The sequence below is a fragment of the Culicoides brevitarsis genome, chromosome 3, assembly GCF_036172545.1.
Source record: "Culicoides brevitarsis isolate CSIRO-B50_1 chromosome 3, AGI_CSIRO_Cbre_v1, whole genome shotgun sequence".
NCBI classification, from domain to species: domain Eukaryota; kingdom Metazoa; phylum Arthropoda; class Insecta; order Diptera; family Ceratopogonidae; genus Culicoides; species Culicoides brevitarsis.
Genome location: NC_087087.1, coordinates 31,843,325 through 31,858,384, shown reverse-complemented (window position 1 = coordinate 31,858,384; position 15,060 = coordinate 31,843,325). Strand labels below are relative to the sequence as shown.

General features: G+C 33.9%; 3 protein-coding genes across 3 annotated transcripts; 1 reads left to right on the top strand and 2 right to left on the bottom strand.

Moving 5' to 3' along the window:
• Positions 1-2,274: 2,274 nt before the first annotated feature.
• Positions 2,275-3,165, bottom strand: LOC134834844 (thiamin pyrophosphokinase 1). Its single transcript, XM_063849636.1, has 2 exons — positions 2,973-3,165; positions 2,275-2,906 (listed from the first exon to the last, which is right to left on the bottom strand). The coding sequence occupies exons 1-2, from the start codon at positions 3,088-3,090 to the stop codon at positions 2,290-2,292; spliced, it is 735 nt and encodes a 244-aa protein (XP_063705706.1). The 5' UTR covers positions 3,091-3,165; the 3' UTR covers positions 2,275-2,289.
• Positions 3,166-3,929: 764 nt separating this feature from the next.
• On the top strand, positions 3,930-5,200 carry LOC134834803 (LSM12 homolog A-like). The gene is made up of 6 exons (XM_063849585.1): positions 3,930-4,120; positions 4,223-4,267; positions 4,507-4,637; positions 4,700-4,819; positions 4,881-5,006; positions 5,068-5,200. Exons 1-6 carry the CDS (start codon positions 4,045-4,047, stop codon positions 5,146-5,148), a joined length of 579 nt encoding a protein of 192 aa, XP_063705655.1. The 5' UTR covers positions 3,930-4,044; the 3' UTR covers positions 5,149-5,200.
• A 153-nt stretch (positions 5,201-5,353) lies between these two features.
• On the bottom strand, positions 5,354-14,906 carry LOC134835515 (E3 ubiquitin-protein ligase highwire). Its single transcript, XM_063850393.1, has 9 exons — positions 14,902-14,906; positions 13,321-14,280; positions 12,877-13,259; positions 12,091-12,590; positions 11,477-11,690; positions 8,226-11,413; positions 6,625-6,936; positions 5,594-6,569; positions 5,354-5,539 (listed from the first exon to the last, which is right to left on the bottom strand). Exons 1-9 carry the CDS (start codon positions 14,904-14,906, stop codon positions 5,358-5,360), a joined length of 6,720 nt encoding a protein of 2,239 aa, XP_063706463.1. The 3' UTR covers positions 5,354-5,357.
• Between the last annotated feature and the right edge of the window lie 154 nt (positions 14,907-15,060).

Here is a 15,060-nt window from a genome sequence, read left to right as displayed (position 1 = left end):
AAATTTTATTTTGAGCTTAAATTTAAAATAATTCAATTTATTTAATTGAGTATAATAAGGGTATTCCAAAACCGTTTTCTGTTTCGCGTTACATGCTTGAAAAAAAATCCATGGGGGATAGAAATTTTATATATATTTTCGTCTTTAGTACTATTTATTATGGAAAAGTAATAAAATTGTTCAATTTTGTGTTATTTTCTATGGTATTTTTAATAATTTAGCGTTTTGACTTAATTTTTCCTTACTATTTTGAAAAATTTTTTCTAGAAAATATTTAATCTAATCTAAAAAAGTTTTCAAAATGGCTTTGACACAGTTTTTGACACAGTTTTTGATTTAGTTTTTCTCTTGATTTAGTTTTGAAAAAAAAAACTATGTCAAAGGAAATATTTTTTTAAGTTTCAATTTTTTGGCAGTTTTGAGTTAAAAAATGATTAAAAATGATAAATTAGAGTCCTCTAACAAATTTTTATCCATTTGGAGTAAAATTTGACAAAATTGGCTTTGACACAGTTTTTGACACAGTTTTTTTGCTCTTGATTTAGTTTTCAAAACAAAACTATGTCAAAGGAAAAATTTTTTTTCAGTTTCAATTTTTTGGCAGTTTTGAGTTAAAAAATGATTAAAAATGATAAATTAAAGCCCTCTGACAAATTTTTATCCATTTGGAGCAAAATTTGACAAAATTGGCTTTGACACAGTTTTTGACACAGTTTTTTTGCTCTTGATTTAGTTTTTAAAACAAAACTATGTCAAAGGAAATTTTTTTTTCAGTTTCAATTTTTTGGCAGTTTTGAGTTAAAAAATGATTAAAAATGATAAATTAGAGCCCTCTGACAAATTTTTATCCATTTGGAGCAAAATTTGACAAAATTGGCTTTGACACAGTTTTTGACACAGTTTTTTTTGCTCTTGATTTAGTTTTCAAAACAAAACTATGTCAAAGGAAATTTTTTTTTCAGTTTCAATTTTTTGGCAGTTTTGAGTTAAAAAATGATTAAAAATGATAAATTAGAGCCCTCTGACAAATTTTTATCCATTCGGAGCAAAATTTGACAAAATTGGCTTTGACACAGTTTTTGACACAGTTTTTTTTGCTCTTGATTTAGTTTTCAAAACAAAACTATGTCAAAGGAAATTTTTTTTTCAGTTTCAATTTTTTGGCAGTTTTGAGTTAAAAAATGATTAAAAATGATAAATTAGAGCCCTCTGACAAATTTTTATCCATTCGGAGCAAAATTTGACAAAATTGGCTTTGACACAGTTTTTGACACAGTTTTTTTGCTCTTGATTTAGTTTTCAAAACAAAACTATGTCAAAGGAAAAAAATTTTTTCAGTTTCAATTTTTTGGCAGTTTTGAGTTAAAAAATGATTAAAAATGATAAATTAGAGCCCTCTGACAAATTTTTATCCATTTGGAGCAAAATTTGACAAAATTGGCTTTGACACAGTTTTTTTTGCTCTTGATTTAGTTTTCAAAACAAAACTATGTCAAAGGAAATTTTTTTTTCAGTTTCAATTTTTTGGCAGTTTTGAGTTAAAAAATGATTAAAAATGATAAATTAGAGCCCTCTGACAAATTTTTATCCATTCGGAGCAAAATTTGACAAAATTGGCTTTGACACAGTTTTTGACACAGTTTTTTTGCTCTTGATTTAGTTTTCAAAACAAAACTATGTCAAAGGAAAATTTTTTTTTCAGTTTCAATTTTTTGGCAGTTTTGAGTTAAAAAATGATTAAAAATGATAAATTAGAGCCCTCTGACAAATTTTTATCCATTCGGAGCAAAATTTGACAAAATTAGCTTTGACACAGTTTTTGACACAGTTTTTTTGCTCTTGATTTAGTTTTCAAAACAAAACTATGTCAAAGGAAAATTTTTTTTTCAGTTTCAATTTTTTGGCAGTTTTGAGTTAAAAAGTGATTAAAAATGATAAATTAGAGCCCCTCTGATAAATTTTTAACACCAAAAATCATATGGATTTCACAGCCTGAATAATTTTATATAAAAAAAATTGTGAAGAAATCAGTAAAGACTGTTTGAAAAATTTAATTTTAAGTCGATAAAAGTTGAATGTTAAATTAAAAATAAATTAAAATATTTACTGAGAAATCTGGCAACCCTAAGATCGAGTCTCAAATTTGAAAGCTTTTCAGTTAACTTGAATTTGAGAACATTTGGTTCTTATACGCAATATGAATAAACAATCCTACCTCAGAAAATAATTTTTAGGAGTTCTATGAAAAATTGAAATTCATACAAATGTCTAATAAACAAAACAATATATTTAATTACTTAAACCCATTATCCAAAGTAGGGCACTATCAGTTGTGACTTCGACAGTTTTTGTGTCTTTTTCATATGTATTTGAAGTGCTAACCATTCCTCCGAATTCCATTACAGTGTCTGTTAAATTCCATTTCAAGCCTTTTGTTCTCACCACAGATCTTTTGAAAGGAACAAGTGCACACCAATATTGAGCTTTTACAATAAATTGCGGAATGTGAATGGTATGAAATCCGGGCGCCAAAAGAAACGACAAAGAGTTTGATGACAACAGAACAATTTCAGTCTTCATAAAATTCATTGCTTTGAATAAAGTGTTTACATTGGCCATAATTTGATCTAACCTTCCGGATGTCTCACAAATTACAAGAATGAAGTTTGTCTTGGTATTTTGTATCTCTGTTTCTAATGTACGTAAGGCTTTTGTGAAATCGGTTTCATTTTGATCCGGAGTTTGAATTATTTTGCATTTTTTGAGTTTAGCGAATTCCATGGATTCAGAAGAACAAGAGTCAAAATCTCCGGTAATTATGTAAGGATTTTTTAATAAATGTGTGCAACTTTTTTTGTATGAAAGAAACTGATCCAAGCCGCCATCAACACAGAATCTGATTGTTGCTGAAGTATTAATAATTTTACAAATAAATATTCTTGTTTGTTCTGCCTTTTAAGTGAATATCTCACCATCATTCCAGAGCTTTGTAAAAAATGAGAGACTTATAGGTCGATTAAGAATCATTATTGCATAGTTTTCACTGTCATCATTTGTCAGATATTTTTGTGGATACCATTCTTTATGCATTTTTGTAAATTTTATTTAATGTCAACTTATATTTTTAAAATAAAACTAGATTGCACTGTTTTTATTAAGTTGATAAAAATGGTATGGAAGTATTTATTTACAATTTTAATGTAGGGTTGCCAGCTTTTTATTTATTTTAAAGTTATTTTTGGCTTTGAAAAACTTTAAAAAAAAATTTTAATAATTTTAACTTGCTATAAGCTCAAAAATAAGCGAATTTCAATGAAAATTGGGTAAAATGTGCATTGGGTCAAAATTTTGAAATTTGCTTTGGGACTTAATAGTTGAATTTATATCAAAGAAAGTATTGTAAAGAATAAAATTTAAAAAATTCTTTCATATATGATCAATTCTTAAGTCACAAAGCATATTTTAAAATATTGACCCAATGCACATTTTATTCAATTTTCATTAAATTTCGCTTATAGTAGGTCATTAATTAAAGGAAAATTTTCATATATTCGAAATCTTCAATCTAGTTAACATTTTAAATTTTTTACTGAAAACTTTCTACCTTCTCAATGTTCGAAAAAAATATTATTTTTTTTTTTAAATAATTTTTTTATTTTTTTTAAAAAAAAAATTTAAAAATAAAAAAAAAATTCTGTTTAATTTCAATAATTTTTTGAAAAATTTTATTAAAATATTAATTTAAGGACATTCAAAATATTAATTTTCTTTAATTTTGAAAAAAAAAATTCTTCAATATTTGAATAAAATAAATCTGGCAACCCTAAAATTGTGTATCAAACTCTCAAGCTTTCCATTCAACTTGAACAAAAAAATTGTCGCCAATCTCCCCAAACAAATCAGAAAACATTAAGTCCCCCTACTGACGACAAAATACAGGCGACAGTTTACTGTTTCGCGAAGGGAACTCGTCGATTCCGTATTTATTTTCCATTTCACGAGAGAAAACTACCGAAGAACCCGCGAATCTAGCTGCGAACCGTGATGGCTGCTGTAACCGAGTGTTTTAGCATTGGAAGCATAGTCGCGTGCACGACATGTTTCAACCAGGAGATTGTCGGTAAGTCATAATTTTCTCGGCAGCGCAGCAAAACTTTTTTTTTGCGTGCCGTGTCTGATGCAACACTAATTTTTCCCGTGTTTCGGGCACTTTTCGTTGCAGGCGAGGTCATGGCGTTCGATCAACAGACAAAAATGTTGATTTTGAGTATCCTTTTTCAAATAAATCCGCGAAAAAACGACGGATGGAGAAAATTTCTCGTGCATCTATGGAGTCGTGTGGCTGTGTGTGTGTGATGCGTGTCGTCGTCGTCGTCGTGCAAGAGCATGGCGATTGATAAAATGTTATGTCTGTCTTATCGTGTCTTGTTCTTGCAACTTTTTCTTTTGATTTTTAAGATTTTTCTCAAATTTAGCACATTTCCTTAACAAAAATTATCCGTTCAGAGTGCGACACGACAGAAGACTCAAAGCTCAAGGATGTCTATTTTGTGAATCTGGATTTCTGTTCGAACGTTCATGTTCAAGTTGAAGCACAATTACCGCCTGATATGCCGCCGTCTCTGAATCTGCAACGGGTAACTTCAATTTTTCGAATTTTTCTTTGAAAAAAAATTCAAAATTTAATAATTTTTCGTAGTTGAGTACCCGAGTTCGCAACAAAGTCGAGGAAAAAAAGCGATTAGTGTCAGCATTGACTGCTGGAGTCAGTCCCGAAGGTCAACAACTCTATTTGGCCATTACAAAACTTGTGGATCAAGTAATTTTCCCTCAAATTTTCGACAAAAATCAAAAATTTTCATGCAAAAATTCATTTTTAGGTAACATGGGAAGGTCCTAATATAGTCATAAATCAGGATGTTTTCATTACGCCTCCTTATACGGTAGATAACGTCATTGGCAAACCCGGCTCAAGAGAACGACAAATTACTTACATTAAAAAACTCGTAAGAAAATTCAAATTTTTTACGCAAATTGGTGAAATTTCAATGAAAATCTTAATTTTAGGTCGAAAGATCAACAAGGAAAGAAAATTCTGCATCGCCACCCCTAACAGCAACCAATAATGTCGGCAAAAAATCATTTTAGTGAGAGTACCTATAGCATGTAAAAAAATTAAAATAAAAAAAAACAAAAAAAAGTGATAAAAAAAGTCAGAACGAAGCTTTTTTAAAAATTTTTAAAGTGAAGTCTTCTAAAAAATTTTTTTTCTAATTTTTTTTTTATTTTTTTTAGTGCATATCAAAGCGTACAATTCTAAAAATTTACTATCCAGTGCATAAATATTGCTTTATAAATTAAAAATTCTGAGCATTTCGACAAATGCCGCATCCAAGAGCGAATTCCTCTCCAGTTGGCGGATGAACAACGTGCAAAGGACACTCTTCTCCCTGCAATTTTTTAGCTTTTGGACCAACGGGGCATTGAGGAAGTTTGTTTTTCGGGATGTTTGTGAGTTTTTGGAAGTCATCGTGACAAACTAAAATGAAAATTTATGAAATTTTGTTAAAAAATGAGGCAAAAAGGGACTTACCATCACAAAAATGGGTCGTTCCAAAGCAGAAGAAAATTGCGACACTACAGCAATACCGACATTTGTACTCCAAATAGTCCGTGCCGTGTTTCGGGCAAATTTGCGCACGAGAAACATCCGAACAACCTCCACAAACGAGTTCTTTGGGGTCATATTTCTCGCCCATTTCTTGATCGCATCGCACTTCGCCGCCATAATATGCCTTATCGCACTGACTACACATGTAATAAGCGTATTTGTCCATCGCAAACTGCGCCATATCTTTCGAACTTGTGTCTTTGATGCCCTCGTAATGCAATCGCATCAAAGCTTTTCGCTTGACATCATTTTTCAGCGACATAATTGGCTCGAGGATGTCATTTAGTGACTCATGTGCGATATCGCTCTTACAAATTCCGCATTGAGCGAATCCGAAAGTAATCCGAGCGCCATGCCAGCGTTTTACGAGGACTTGTTTGCAGCACCGATAATGAAAAACGTGTCCGCACTGCAATTGGATCGATGGTTGAGCACTCAGCGCTTCCGTGAAACAAATCATGCACATGTCGTCGCCATCTTGCGTGAGTTTTGGTTCGTTTGGTTTCGCCGTCGCGTTTCTCTGACATTTTGAATGCAAGCAAAGACATTTTTCTTCGTTGGCGATTCCGTTGCAAAAATGCCCGCAAGCGAGAATTTTGTTACAAGCTTCTGCGGCGTATTCCTGACATTGTTGCTCGGCACAAACGTTGCCAACCGCAAGTAATCCCGTGTTTCCTGTAGTGCCGCAGAAACGACAACGACCAACAGTGTCAGTTGTTCCTCCGAGAATGTTGCTGTGACCATCGCGGAACTCAACCATGCCTTTCAGAGTCTTGCTATCAGCTAAAGCGAGTAGCCAGAAGAGTTTTGTACGTCCACAATGCTCGTGAAGCTCAACGGAAATTGCTTCCTCTTCTTCTTTGCACAAAGTTCGGTAATGACTTCGAGTGCGACGATTCTAAAAAAAATAAAATTAAAAATTTTTTCTTAAAAAATTATGAAAACTCTCTTACTAAATGCAAAAATCGATCGCAATCCCCACACAAAGAACCACAATTGCCGCATTCAATTATCGCAGGAGTCATTCCGTCATCGTGATTCGTACACATGGGACGAGTTTCGAGTGTTTTGGACCATTGACTTGAAGAGAGACGTTTCACGTGATCCTTGTCCAAGACACATAAACTTGCAAGAGCTAACCAAATTGTGGGTGTTTTGACACAATTTTCCGGTATACGACAGTTTTCGTCGAGGCGAGTAAGGTTGATGATACATTCAGCAATCGCTGCTTTAGATACCAAACTCCAACGTTCGCCGAATTTGCCCTGAAATTTTAAGAAGAAAAATTTATGAAATTTTTTTAAGGAGAAAAATTAACAAATTTTAACGTCAAAAATTGAAAAATGTGCATTGGGTCAAAAATCTAAAATGTTCATTGGGTCTAAAAATTTAAATGCGTATTGGGTCAAAATTACAAAATTTTAATTGGGTCTCAAAAAAAACTCAAAATATGGGATGAAAATCCAAAATGTAGTTTGGGTCCAAAATCTAAAATGCTCATTGGGTCTTATAAATGTATGTATATTAAGGTAAAAATTTAAAATATGCATTAGGTCAAAAGTCTTTAAAGTCTTAATTCGAGAATTTTGAAAGCACATTGGTAAATCCAAGCAAGAAGGTGAAAATTTTAAATATAAATTTAGTGAAGAATTAAAAAAAATATTCAAAAATTTTGCAAAATATGCATTGGGTCAAATTCGTATTGAGCAAAATTCAAAATTTTCATTGGGTTTATATTCTGAAATGCACATTGGCTCAAATAAATATCTGCAATAAGACGAAAATTTTTAAAAATTCTGCAAAACATTTTAAAATATGCATTGGGACGAAAATTAAAAAAAAAATGTTCATTGGGTTTAAAATGTTAAATATACATTGGGTCAAAAATAATAAAAGTTCGAAATAAGTCAGAAATTTAAAACATATTTAAAATATAAAAATATAAAATTTATTTAAAATTTAAAATATAAAATGTGAATCAAAAATCTAAAATTTGCATTGGGTCAAAAGTCTTAAATGAACATTGGGTCGAAAATTTTTGTACATTGGGCTACATTTCATAGATTTCGCAAGAAAGTGAAAATTTGAAATATACATTTATTAGTAAAGAATTAAAAAAATTAGTCAAAAATTTTGCAAAATATGCATTGGGCTAAATATCTAAAATATACATTAGGGTAAAAATTTAAAGTTTTCATTAGGTTTAAATTCTTAAATACTCTTTGGATTAAAGAAATAATATGTATTATAAGACAAAAATATTCCAAAATTAATTCAAAAACCTAAAATTTGCATTGGGACAAAAATTCAAAATTTACATTGGGCTGAAAATCTTAAATTCAGATAAAAATATATATATTGGGTAAAAATTCAATTTAAATTCGAATAAAAATCTTAAAATTTATTTGGGTCAAAAAATTTCCCAAATCACATTTTACATTTATCGCCCAATGCATATTTAAAAAATTTTGACCCAATGCACATTTTAATTTTTTTTTCTTCAAAACGTGTTAAAAACGTTACTAAAATATCTCTTTTAGCTTATAAAACTTACATTTATCATATCCTTGAAGAAATTAATCATATTCTCAGCCTGCTTATTCGCAATTGTTCCTTTCATAAACCAACGATTTGTAAAATTATTCACTTCTTCAATCCGTTTCAGCTCAATTTGCGCCAAATCATCTCTACTCTTGTCATCCACTTGATCTGCATAATGATCCGGAAAGCTTTCTTGACACGACGAGCTGCTCTGATACAAATCCGAATACATCGTCGCTACCATTCTCGGATTCAAGACTTCCGTATCGCTCGTCAACGTATCTTTGCTCTTCGAATTCGTATCGACGGAATGTTTGCTGCGATATTCCGTGCCATCCAACAATTGATAATGACAAAGTTTGACCGTGGTAATAATTTTCGTCTTCGAATGTATTTTCGTGTGAGTTTTTAACTGGATTTGAAGCGATTTTGCAATTACTGCGAGGAAAATGTCAATTATCCCGAGTTTGTGCATGTCAAAGTCTTCGGCGTTCTCGTTGATGATACCGTAGTCCATTTGCGGGACTTTTGTGATGCCCAGGATCAAACCGAAGCCTTCGGGAGTGATTTCAGATAAAATTCTTCTGAAGAGCGCTGTTACTTGACGTTGGATGCGATCGCTGCCGGTATGAAGGAGTGTTAAAAGGTCACGTAACAAGCCATGTTGATGCGAAAGGTAAGATTTTCCGACGCCACTGCCGCTTAAAGCGAGTACCATACTCAATAATTCAAAGATATAATTGTCTCCTTCAGTTGAATCCGTTTTTTCACGTTCCGGCGACTCGGTTGCTGCTTCCAAAATCACTTTAGCTTCCCATTCCTCACGAATCCGTTGAGTTTCCTTCTGAATCGCGTGTACAATGTGAACGATGATCTGTCGTTGAAGATGCGTCAGCTTGCTACGACTGAATAAGATACCAACCATATGTTCTCTGAGGTCCAAAGACTCCGCTGAGGGCGAAATCACAGTACTTAACTCCCTCGAACGCGGCGTTGCAAGTAAATTTCCATTTCCAGGCGATTTAACGATCAATTTTCCAAATACCTGATTAGTTAACATGCGAAAAACTCGTAAAGTTTCCACTTCGCAGTTCTGTTGTTGTATGTAACTGCTATTTGTGGCCTTAGGATCACTCGGATTTCGGTTATTTTTGATGTCATACCCCAACAACTTGATTTGACGCACTCGCAAAGTATTTTCATTGCCTCGAAACTCGATCCGGAAATGCGTGAGAGAGTCATCGTCGATGCGGATGGGGATCCAAGCACATTCTACAGTGTCAACATCGATAGTTGTGATGAAATTCATCTCGCGTAACGATTGCCCGCCATATGCGAAGATGCTCGAGACTCGTGTTGATATATCGCGACTGTTGTCGATGAAGACAGCTACCGTTTTGCACACATAATTCGACTTAATTTGAGATGCTTCGATCAATTTTGGCTTATTTCGGTCTTCTTCGTCGCTTTCCCAAAAGGTTTCCGTGGAATTATCGATGAGAGAGTTCACCATGGCGGGACGAGATGACACGGTTATCTCAAAAACGTCGGTTATGTCGTGTAAATTTGCCAAAGTAACGGATTGACTGTCGTTTTGTTGATGCTGAAGGTTCGAAGCGGCGAGAAAATTGACAGAAGCCATTGAATTTTCTTCATTTTGCTCCTCGGATTTTGATAAAATCTTTGAAATATTGGCGAATACATGACATCGATGGAGGAATTGATGATCGCTGGGTTTGAATTTCAACCCAAAACATTGAATGGAGATTTTTTGCAAAGCAGAGCCCGATGGGAGCATCAAAGTTAATTCCGCGATCGTGGAAAGAAGGTTATGGAGACTTTGGGATTGAACGTCGCTGATGTTGCCGCCGATTTGGTTGCTACTTACGGGATGTTCAAGTGCTTGTTCTTCGTCACTTCCGGAATTATTGCCTTCGTGCGAAACATTTGACGATTTAAGAGCTGTTACGAACCACCACATCAAGTCGTGCAAGGAAATTGTCTGCGTTACCGATCGAATTATCCAATTCAGGGCCTGGAGACTGTAAATTGAACCGATTGACTTTTGAACTTTTTTCTTCATCAAACATTTGAGTTTTTTCAGGTCGTGTACTTCGAGTATGAACAACATTGAGGGTCGAAGAAGCAAGGAATTCGCTGCCAAGAGATCATCTTCGTTCACGCTGTCGTCAATATGGCGCGAATTTTCGATTAATTTCACGGAAGCACTTCCCCCATTGGAAAGTAAGACATTTTCCGGCACTAATCTCTTCAAATGAACCGACGGATGTCGCAAAAGTACCGAATCGCAAGCATTTTTGCCGCAAGTGCAAGTTTTCTTGCGTCTCATAACGACGCCCGATGGCGCAATTTCATCATCTCCTGGTTTGCGGCACAAATTTTGGAAAGTTTGGGTTTGACTGAGCCATCCTTGTTCCACGGAGAAGCTTCGATGGAATTTACTTGTTGTCCCAATTTGTTGCTGAGGCATGTTCGAGTGCAAATTTTGCTCAAATTGATCACCGCCGTCGTTAAAAGCGCCTCTTTCATAGTCAACATCGCCCAGGGCATCGAAAAAGTTGTATGGCAAATCCTGTCCGAACTTCCCGCCGAGCGTTTCGAGGCAAGAAAGTGTATCCGGAGGGCACCAAATTGAATCAAACGTTGCTGTAACAGCCATTTTTGCTGCTTTTACGGAGACATTGTCGAAACTCGCGTCGGAAATGTAATCCAAATAGTCGTCAGCTCCCGTTAGATCATGTTGATGGTAACTTCTTTCCTTAATAGTGAACATACCGCCGCTCGTTCTTGACGATTTTACACGATTGGGGAAGTTTTTGTTGCTTGTGTTCAGTTCCAGCAGGAAAAGTGAGTTTTCTTTCATGATTTGGAACAGCTCGGAGCGAATCAAGGTGCTGTTGTAGCTTAATTGCAGCGAATTGCTTGACATGTGATTGAAATCCAAGTTTTTCTTCCCGTTTAAGGAGTATTTTTCGCGACAATTATCACACATGAGATACCAACTTGACGCTCCTTGACCTCCTTCGCCGCAATTTCCGGCCCAACCTTCGCAATAACTGCCAATGGAGTTGTAACCTTTGCCGTTAGAGGACTTTCCGCAGCCTGGATGAACGATTCGCATGTGATACGTTACGGGAATTGGCAGGAAAATGTCACATAATTCGCACCATGAGCCGTCGTCTGATGAAAAATGTTGAAATTTGGGTTAAAAAATTGAATTTTTTGAAAATTTTAATTTTTTACCTTTTTTGTTCCTTTGATACGTGCGATTTTCGGTTCGTTTTTCCTCTGAAGACCCTTTCATTTTGACTTTTTCTTTGCCGTCAGTCGTACTTGTCTCTGCAAGTTGAATGAAATTGCAGCAAAGCTGATCCCACATATAAACCAAGCCTTTTAACGCTGGCGGAAGTATTTCTCTTGTGAGTTTTTCTCGTAAACCGTTTCCAGTTTCGTCGATCTATGAAGAAAAATTTAATTTTTTATGAAATTTTTTAATTTTTCAAAAAAAAATTTTTTATTATTTTTTTTAATTTTTTTACGAAATTTTTTAATTTTTTATGAAATTTTTTATAATTTTTTTTTTAAATTTTAAAATTTTTTATTTTTTAAAAAATTTTTTTTTTTTTAATTTTTTTTTAAAATTTTTAATGAAATTTTTTTAATTTTTTTAATTTTTTTAATTTTTAATTTTTCTATTTTTTTTTTTTTAAATATTTTTTTAATTTTTTTTTTTTAATTTTTTTTTTAAATTTTGTTTTTAATTTTTTATGAAAATTTTTATTTTTTTAAGAATTTTTTAATTTTTTATTAGGTAAATTATTTATTTTTTTATAAAATTTTTAATTTTTTTAACTCACCGTCGTTCTTACACTCCTCCGCTTCCGATTATGCACGCAACAATTCCCACTTTTCGTCAGAGCTTCCAACGTTGCCGGTCTCATGTTCAAATAAGCCTCCGCACTTGAAATTTCCAACGAATGACGTTGCTTCGCCTTCTCCTCTTTCGTCAAAACTTCCGTTTCCGCGATATTTTCCAACACGGAAAAGTCTTTGGAGATATTTGGATGGAATTTCAGGAATGAAGCACATGCCATGGCATCATGAATCAACCCTTCGTGCCACAAAAAGGCAGCAAAAACTGTTCTGAGGGTCTCAGCAATCGATGGCGAAAGAGCTCGTTTCAAAATTTTCGTGCTGCTGTCTTTGGTATGAGCGACATCTTCGATAACTTCGTCTTTTAAGTCAGCGGTGACCTTGAGAAACGCTCGAGCAAAGTCCTCAGCTTGTTTATCGAGAGTTGTTTTAGCTGAGGATTTGGTATTTGTCGATGTGTCGTCTTTGAATTCATCAAAAAGTGCTAAAAAATAGAAAATTATTAAAAATTTCATTAAAATTTAATTTTTTTCATTAAAAAAAAAATAAAAATTTTAATTTAAAAAAAAAAAAATAAAAATTTTAGGTAATTTTAAAATTAAAAAAAAAATTATTTTAAAATAATTTTAATTGAATAATTAAAAAATTAAAGTTTATGGAAAATTGGATTAAAATTTATAGAAAATTTGATTAAAATTAATTTTTTTTTCATTGAAAATATATAGAAAAAATTGAAAATCCCGTAAAAAAAATTAAAATTTTTAACTCACAATGCGATCTTTCACTCCTCACGAATTGCATTCCCGTCTCAATTCCGGCATCAGATTCACTCCGACGATATTCCTGTCGCATATCTTCAGGTCCTTCGCCATTTCGATCCCCTTTGAACCATTTTTGCAAGGCTTGTAACTTAATGGCACCCTCCCCGACGACTCCAGCGATTGTCGCACTAATATTCGATTGACTTCCCTTCTTTTGATGCGTTTGCCAATGTTTGACGTCGCCTCCTTGATCCTTAAATTCAACCGGGACAAGTTTTTCTTCTGTAACGACGGAATCTTTTGCATCATTATACGTGCTTTGACTTTTCGCTGACACTATGGGACCTAATTGGAGATCTGGTTCAGCACCAAGAGCTTCAACGAATTGACTTCTATTGAAAAAAATGAAAAAAATCAATAAAAAATAAATTTTTATTGAATTTTTAGACTTACTCATTGTTACTCGTCTCAAAAATGTTCAACGGATCAGCTTCAATGATGGGAAAAAGTAAAGTTTTGTCCAAATGTTGGTTATATTGCAAGCACCATGCTTCACTCGGGAACCAATTCGGCGAGCAATGTTCCCGAATCGACTCCGTTGTCAGTCGCAACCACAATCCATCGTCATTTTCGAGCTCGTCGGTGAACGAAATGATGCCATTTACCTTCAAAACGCCCACTTGTTCGGATTGCAAAGTCGGATGCAAGCGAATTCTCAATCCAGCCGAGTTTTTCGCCATAAATTTCCTCAAACGATTTTGCGGTTGCACCTTTTTAAGTGTTGTTTTCTGCAATGGAGGCGGCGCGCCGCAATCTATGACCTCAACTTTGTAAACTTCTTCGGCCACGATGTCGTCAATGATGAGCGAAAGACAATAATTTCCCGTCGCACTCGGAGTCCATGACCCGCTGTACCGCAAATCGCCACAATCTGTCGCCCGAATCACTTCCGAGTTCTTTTTCTCGAGAAACGAAAAAAGACGGAGCTCTTCAAAGGAATAATCTGAGTAACATTTCATCGCGGTAATCGCTTTCAAGTAACTTTTTTCCTTATCTTTCACCGTTGTGCGATACTTTTTCTTCGTCGGCAGGAAAATATCGCTCGAATAGAGGTCTCCATACGATAATTGCGGGACTTTTCGTGCGTCATGCGGATTCACGTCGTTTCCGAATACCGTGCGAATCTCAATTTTTATCTCGGGGACGTAAACTTGTTCGCCATATTGATCTCTCGTCTCAATAATAAGCTGTGTGGGCCATCCGTTACGCAGCGGCTCCTGAGAAATCTTCAAAAGACACTTGTTCGGGTCCAAACGCGATTCGGGTTGAAGCCATGCCGCTAATCGAGCGCCTGCTGACTCAGGAACGACATCGATAAAGTCCTTGAGAAACTGTTTCTCGTAACTTTGTTCGCTGAAATGAGAAAAATTATCAAAAAATGAGTCATTTGTAGGAAATAAGTCATAAAAAAAGAAAAATTCTAAGAAATTCAGTCATTTTTGAGACGTTAAAACAATCGGAACGTAAAATGAAGTTGCAAATTTTATGGGTTTTAGTAATTTTTGCAGTTATTTGTCACTGTAGAGAAGAAAAATCGAACAAAAATGTAGCACAAGTAGAGGAAAAATTCGAAAAAAATGAAAAAATCATGGATTTTAAGGAAAATTCTCAAGCTGAAATTTTAAAGAGATCACGCAGAGATGCTATTGATGACGCAACGAACACAGGAGGAGTCTTAAATTGGATCAACGAGAACAGATGGATCGTAATTGGGGTTGGAGTCGTTTTGCTCTTGATGATTATTTGTTGTATTTGGGACACAATTTGCTGTTGTTGTTAATTTATAAGCAAAAAATGCCATAAAATTACAAAAAAATTCAAGAAAAAAATTTAAAACTTTAAAAAATTAACTGGAAGATTGGAAAAATAACTTGGATGGAATAAAAAAAAAACTTTGATCGATGCCCAATGTGAAGTAAAAAATTTCAAATCGCTCAAATGTGTGATAAATAGTACAGAAGTTAATACACATACGACATTATCTCTCAATGTGAACGATCAGTCACTAATACTAACATAACTTAAATAGGGGCTCTTCACGGATTTCAATTTATTTTTTGAATAAAAATCAATTTTTTAGTCCTTAATTAAATTTTTTTTAAAATTTTCCAAAATAAATTTAAAATTTTAAAA